Source organism: Chamaea fasciata, unplaced genomic scaffold, assembly GCF_029207755.1.
Source record: "Chamaea fasciata isolate MVZ Bird 193981 ecotype frontalis unplaced genomic scaffold, bChaFas1.0.hap1 SCAF_20, whole genome shotgun sequence".
Lineage (NCBI taxonomy): Eukaryota > Metazoa > Chordata > Aves > Passeriformes > Sylviidae > Chamaea > Chamaea fasciata.
In genome coordinates, this window is record NW_027094105.1 from 11213505 (window position 1) to 11220969 (window position 7465).

Below are 7465 nucleotides of genomic sequence, written 5' to 3' on the forward strand. Positions count from 1 at the left end.
AGAAAATGCAGAATAACTGATAGATTCTAGGGAACCGTTTTTGAAATCCTAATTCTGACCAGGCATTTAATTTTATGCTTTCTCCCACTTCTATGAGTCACGTACATATAAAATTACATACACACGTATATGCACATGTGAGCATAAATACAGTTTATAACTTACATAATTGCAAGTACTTCATTAAATACTACCCTAGTATTTTGCCATCCTCAGATTCTAAGAGGAAGAAAGGCTCTATTTCCATCTGGAGGTAAACACAGTGTTTATATAACACTTCCTTTCCTGTTACAATGAAATATGGATTAATGAGGCAGTAAAAAGATGTCCTATCACGGGTCTGATGTATATCTATTCAGAAACTGCTTTATATTAGCTGATAATGTTCAAGTCCAGCTGAGAAAGCGTATTTTCCAAACTGGATCTAATTTTTTTACTTGGAAATGAAAAGGATTAGAGCTCTGCATTATAAGCTGATAAACCGAAGGACAGGCTATGTATACGTACAAGCTCCACAGATCCGTAATGCTTTCTGCTAAACTCCCCGCGTCTGCAACCCAGATCTTCAGAGACAGAGCTGTAATAGAAACGCTTCATCAGTGTACACAAGTCAACCAGCCTTACATTTCCCGCAACGCTATACCCTGCCGTTAAAAAAATATAATTTCTGCTGAACAAGGTTTACAGCATATAAACTCATTGCTGCAGGGAACACTTCTTACAGTATGCACAATTTCTAGCAGCCATTGCAGTCTGGCTTTCACATTACTCCCAAAGGAAATATCCGTGTCCCGACTGGAAGCAAAAGCTATGGTTAAATTAAATACTTGGGCACGATGCAATCAAAGTTCCAAAGTGGGTGGTGGCTCACAATCATGTTCGAAATGTAAACTTAATGCTTTAAAGAGGACAACTGCACTATACAACACAGTAAGACCACACTTAGTAGGTTGCTACTGATTTTTTCTGTCTTTTTTCAGCCCACACACAACTAGAAACAAAACCAGTACTTTAAGAGCATACGGAAACAACAGCATTTCAGAGGTTTTCCCTCCACCACCTCAACAAAGACAGCAAACAAAAGTAATCCTAGAACGCAAAGTTCAAAATCCTCCTGCATTACCAACCTCATACCATCGTCTCACATTACGCACCACCTCTTCACAAACTACATTCCAATAATTCGAAGACATAGACTATCTTGCCACGATCCACACCCTTCGGTACCAAAAGCATTTTTCTGACAGCACTCTCAATATCTAAAAGAAGAGGAATGTATCTGAGCTAATGATTAAAACAAGACTGCTTTACTATCAATATTCTCATTTGTATCCCAACTCAAACTACCTAAACCATACCTAACCTTCTAAAACGCTAGCAGTCCTTTTAAGAATCAGAATTATACCCAAGAGCTAATCTCCGCTTCTTCTCAGCCTAACTACTTTATTTCACGCGTCATCCACTTTGTATCTTGTAATTAAAGCAGAATCTCACACCAACATAAATGCTACAGAGGCAACCTCATAAAAATTAGGCATCTTAGCTTCAATTTAGGCACAAGTAAGGTTCACATTATCATGCTATTTGCATAAGTACATATACTCCCTAGCGAGTTCTTGCCTGCATACCTCTTTGACTCTCCATTCTCGGTTACCACCAAGATTTGTACTCAATTCTCTGACACATGACATCTTCTAATTTAAAAAATACACTGTGATTAAAATCAACTGCTCATATTAATTTTCTTCACTGAATTACATCCTTCCTCAGTCCTGATCTATATAAGAAAAACGACTGCTCCAGTTATGACAATTTTAGAGTAGTTTTCATCCTATTAAGATGAACTGCCAGCACTGAAGAGGTTAGCTCATCGGTGCCTCAGATTAGCTGGACTCAATAATTTAAAATTTACTTATATTGCAAAGTATTAAAATACAGATGCACCTTTATTCACATTAATATGCCTAACCAGCTTACATGCATCTGTACAGAATCTACAAAGTATACTAAACATCCCTTTCCCATCTGTCTGGAAACACAGGTGCAGTTGTATAAATGAACAGTAAAGAGGAGAGAGGACTAGCTTCCTCCCGTTTCAACAGAAGTTCCTACAAAACAATCCTGAAAGTTGAACAACGAAGCACAATTAAACGCATCTGGTAATCTAAACGGAGACGTTTTTAGGATCCTAGCGTCGAATCACAGCTTTGTCTTTCAGAAGTTCGACAGTGGAAAGCACTTTACTTGGGGGTTGGGAGGGTAGTGGCAGAAGGGGGTGAGTTTGAAGATCGCACCTGTGTGATCAGAAAGATATAGCCTGCATGCCCCTTGGGCTTGCCATTCTCTTTATTATCTATAGGTTTACTCGTCAGTATCGGTCAATGTTTTCATTTATGACAGAGTCACGAGCACTAACGCAGTCACCAATCGTGCAATTCCAGTGATATCATGCAGTGCTATCTGCTTGCACGAGCGCAACGCTGATTAAGCTGCGAAACCGACTCTGAAGACGTTCGTCCGACTCCGCCCACACCACTTGCAGCAGCCCGAGGGAGACGGCCGCAGCTCGGGAGCTCCTGGCTGCTCCACTAGCCCGAGGGCCAGCCGCTCCACACCGCGGAAGCGTCCAGCGCCGCTCGCCCGGGAGGCTCCTCCAGCCCCCGGTCCGCGGAAGCAAAGCACCGTCTCCCTCTCCGCCATAGCCGGTCGGCGGCGCGCCACGCCCCTCCCCACCCGAGCTCAGCTCCCGCCTCCGGTACCGCTGAGTGAGGCCGAGGAACCGGGTGGATGCTCCTTCCGCGCTGCTCAGCTCCATGCGGGCGGCCAGACGGAGGCTTCACCCCTCCAGCGTCGCTCCCGCGGCTCCGTCCCGCGCGGGAGAGGCGCCGGGAGCTCCCCGCGCACATCCCGCTACCCCGGCGCAGGGTCCCGCGCCCCGGCCCGCCAACCACTCATCCGCCGCGTCGGCTGCCGTGTCGGCCGCTGCGCCGCCCGCAGGGCCCGCCGGGAGTTGTAGTCTCGGGCTGCGAGACACAGGCCTGTCCTCCGCGGCCGGGAGCTGCAGTCTCGCCCCTGTGTGGGGAGGGATCTTGGCCAGCACCGGCCCTCCCGAATGCCGGCTTTGTAAACGTCAAGGTAAAACGTCGTTTCAGACATCTGCTGGGAGTTTTCCGTGGAAAGTACACCTATTGTACACCAGTGTGCCTGCAAGTAGCAGAAACTAGTCAGTTCCAAAACAGCCAAGAGGATGGGTCAGATTTGCTGCGGAATGCAGCTCTCAGGTTCCAGATGCCACATCACAATGATTTCCATTTACACTACATGACTGAAAGTGAGCTTGCACGGTGACTCGCCTGCCAGATGAAAAGCAAAGGACTACGAGACACATCTACACAGCATTGTACTTAATACTGAGAAAAGCCAGTCATCTGAGTTTGTCACAGATCTATTATTATAATAAAAATTTTACTTAGAAGTATGGAACTAGAAGTGTCAAAATAGCATTGTCTGAAGTGTAGTCAGCATGCCATTTCATACCAATTGGACATGATGCAATGGAGAATTTACACTGACTTGTTTAAGCATGACTTTCAGCGGTATTGACCAAGCGACTGAGCCGCGCAGCAGCGGCGGGAGGGTTGGAGATGTAGCGATGGGTCTGTGAGCGCGGATTCCAATCGCGGCACAGCCGCATCCTCCAGCCTCACGGCGATCTCCGTTCAGCAGGGTCATAGGAAGAGGATGAGACACCCGGCACTGGCTGGAGCGCCGGAACAGAGGAACGAGGAAGAGGAGCGGAGGGAGCGAAGAACCTGAGCAGGACATGAGGCACCATCGTCGGATACACTACCCCTTTGCTGTGGGGCAGCCGCCAGACTGCGAGACAGGAGCTGGGGAGGGACTTCAACCCTGGGGGGACCGCATTCCCTTTATTCTTTTAGCAGATGCCCCTTTTGGAGGGGGCATGTACGTACGTAAATGGCATTATTAATACAACAGGCTGCCGTCTGGGCTGATTCTTTTTGTGCCTTCTTTGTGGGCAAGTAAAAAGGGAGGAAGTTGGAGTCTGTGGGGTGATGATGTCATTTCGGGCATCCCAATGTTACTGGGAGAGTGAAGATGCAGTGGAGGACAAGGTGAATAGGGTGTGAAAGGGGTTAGGTGGGTCCTCCCAAAAAAGGCAGGTTTATGGCCCAAAAATGCTTGGAAGTTTAGGGGCTTTGTTTGTGCAAAAAAAAACCCAAAAAAACACAAAACTAAAAAAGCCCCTGAAAAAGTTAGCTTTCATTATCTTTATATATATATATAAATAATTTTTATTATTATTGATTTCAAAACAGAACCCCATCTCTATTTTATTATATATGGGTTCTTGGAGGAGAAAAAATTCTAGATATAGATATACAGGGTTTAAAAATGCACATAAAGCTTTTGTATATATAAATTACACAATAAAAGGCTTGAAAATGGAAGAAACTATCTCTGTGAAGGCAATAGAAATAGCTCTGACTATTCAGAATTTTTTTCTGTCTCAGTGAAACACAGTCTGAGAGCTTGGCTGGGACTGTAATCGCTGCTGCCAGCCGGTGATAAGTACCACGTACTGCAGCCACCTGGTGAGGAAATGCCACGCTCAAAAGGGTATTATATTTTGATTTAAGTTAGAGACCCCTGGAAAAGCAAAGGTAAGGTGGCATTACTTGCAGCCACAGGGAACATGTCCAGCGTCTCTTCCAGGCCCCACAGGCGAACAAACAGGTACGCCCAAGACTGATCTCCTTTGTACTTCCAGCAGCGCAGACCCACCGGGAGGACCTGCATTCCAAGGACACGTGCCAGCAACTGTCTTCTCACTTTCCACTCTCTCCTTATTTTCCCTTTCCCATCAGGTAACCAGAGTAACTCAAGTGCTGATTTTACATCCTCATAAGCATGCCTAACACCCCATGTACACAAAAATGCCATGTTCCCACAGGGAGGTAAGAGAAACTGGAACAGACTTCATCCTTTATTCCTCAGACAACAATTAATCCAATTAACCACCGTGCACTTGCACTGCTTGGCTTGGGGGGGGGGGGGGGGGGTCGTCAATCCACCTTCTGTATATACTGAGCTACAGAGCATAAACATAAAAACCAATCTTTCTCCATAAATAAAACCAAACACAAAGAAAAACCAAAAGAAAATTCCATAGACTAGGAAATTCTTGAATGCCTTTGAACATATCTCCTGAGAACTCAAAAAACCATTTACAATAGGAAATATTCCCAAGCCAAACAAAAGCACCAAATGCTGGACCAAGTACAAGACCTTTTGGGTGCAAAACCTTCACACTTCATGACAAAGCTGAGACAAGGTAAAAAGCTCTGCCAGACAAAACAAGTTAGACACTCTTTACCCCCATGAGAAAAGCCCCCAAAACATACTGTCAACCGAAAAGCAAACAAACCAACCCAAACAAACCCCAGCTGTCCTGAGTTCCATTTAACGTTCAGCCCCTTCCCAGACTGGGGACACCTAAGGGAGGTCTCACACACCTTTTCCAACTCTTCTGCCCCTGCTTCCCTGCCCCTCAGGCACCACTGCCCTGCCCAGGGCTGAGGCAACCTAAATATTATGGAACAAAAAACTTAAGCTAGCAGAAATAACTTACACTACTCAAAAGCTGTCTCTGCTTCCAATAAGTAGCTCTTAGAAACATGATGGCACCTTTCACAGACATTCTATTAATGAAGTCACTTCATAAAAGAGCCAAGAAGGCAAACCTCGAAAGGTTGTTTCTTCCTGCCATGTTCTTTCAAGTGAAAGGCTAATTAAAACCTTCATTACCAGACACCAGTCAGGCCCACACATCACGAGAGATTAAAGGGGGAAAAACAAAGACAGGAAAACTTCTGTACCTTCCCCAAACAACACACCCCAAGAGTACATCTCCCCCCCCTCACCTGCAAACACACCAAGGCTTCGCAAGGCTTTGCTTTATAGAAGAACGCACCAAGAAAATTCTCCAGCACAGCACGAAACTCCCCACATTCCCTCTACCTGAACCATAGGAAACCTCAAGCAAGAGAAAACACTAATACAGAACACGCACAAAAAAAAAAAATCCCTAATCCGGCACCAAAAAAAGGCCAAAAACAAGCTAAATTAAAAGAATGTTTGCCTGCCAACCCCACACAAGAAAATGTCTTGGAATTCTGAGGGAAACTCCGACAAACACACAGAACAACAGCCCCTCACCCCTACCTGCCACCACCCACCACATAATAAACACCTAAACGCAGTCCCACACACCACATCTTATAGAAAAATAAATGATCAAATTCTCACCGCACTAAAACAGCCTGGAGAAGCTCTGTACCCACGCAGACCAACAGCAGCATTCCACACCGAGCCACAGACCCCACAGCACCTTCCGGGGCGTTTCGAATCCCCGCCCGGCTCGCGATTGGCGGGTTCGCTGAGGCATCGGAAGCGCTGATTGGACAGCGGGCCCCGGGAACCGCCCTGGTCCCGGCCCCGCCCAGCCCACGCTGAGGGTCAGGGGGCTCGCCTTGCTTCCGTCGGTCCTCCCGGCCCCAGCCCCGACCCCGGCCCCGGCCCCGCTCTGAGAGCCCGGGGCTCCGCTGGATCTCTCGGCCCCGGCCCGGCCCCAGCCCCGGTCCCTCCCGGTCCGATCACCCCGGCCCCCGCCCCGCTCCCCCGGCCCCGCCCCGGCCCCGCCCCGGACTCGCCTGGCCCCGCCCCAGCCCCGCTCTGAAGGACCGGGGTTCCGCCCGCTCCCTCGGTTTCCCCCGGCCCCGGCCCCGCTCTGAGGGCCCGGGGCTCTGCCCGAGCCCCCAGCCCTGGCCCGGCCCCGCGCAGGTCCCCCCCGGCCCCGATCACCCCCGCCACGGCCCCGCTCCACCGGCCCCGCCCCGGTCTCCGCCCTGGCCCCGCCCCGGTCTCCGCCCCGGCCTCGCTCCAGCCCCGCTCTGAGGGCTCGGGGCTCCACCCCCTCCCTCAGTCCTCCTCGGCCCCGATCATGCGGTCCCGCTCCCCCGATCCTCCCCGGCTCCGGCCCCGGCCCCGGCCCCGGCCCCGGCCCCGGCCCCGGCCCCGGCCCCGCTCTGAGGGCCCGGGGCTCCGCCCGATCCCCCTGCCCCGGTCCCCCCTGGCCCCGGCCTCGGCCGCGCTCCCTCGGCGCCGGTCCGGGCTCCGCCCCGGCACTGAGACCGGCCCAGCCCCGGCCCGCCCCGTCGCCCCCGTGGCGGGTTTGTGTTCGATTTGGGTCTGAGTAGTGGGATCTCTGCCGGAGCGGTGCTGTTGGGAAGAAAGTAAATGTATTCCGGGGATCTCTGATAAAAGACTTAAGTTTCCAGGAAGGGGAGTATTTATAAACGGTCTCCCTCCCTCTCCGTAATTCCGGGTGTTGGATTTAGCCTGAGATTGTCAGCTAAGTCACAAACAAGCCAACCAGTCTCTT

The 7465-nt window shown here is 49.8% G+C and overlaps 1 protein-coding gene across 3 annotated transcripts in view; it reads right to left on the reverse strand.

The window, feature by feature from the left end:
- The window catches only part of GARNL3 (GTPase activating Rap/RanGAP domain like 3), a 34888-nt gene extending 31923 nt beyond the window's left edge, over positions 1 to 2965 (reverse strand). For all 3 annotated transcript variants that reach the window (XM_066201488.1, XM_066201487.1, XM_066201486.1), the window contains exons 1-2: positions 2760 to 2965; positions 508 to 577 (exon numbers count right to left, since the gene is read on the reverse strand). In XM_066201488.1, the coding sequence (XP_066057585.1) occupies positions 508 to 577; positions 2760 to 2815 (126 nt within the window). In that variant the 5' untranslated portion in view covers positions 2816 to 2965. The remainder of the gene's footprint in view (positions 1 to 507; positions 578 to 2759) is intronic.
- Between the last annotated feature and the right edge of the window lie 4500 nt (positions 2966 to 7465).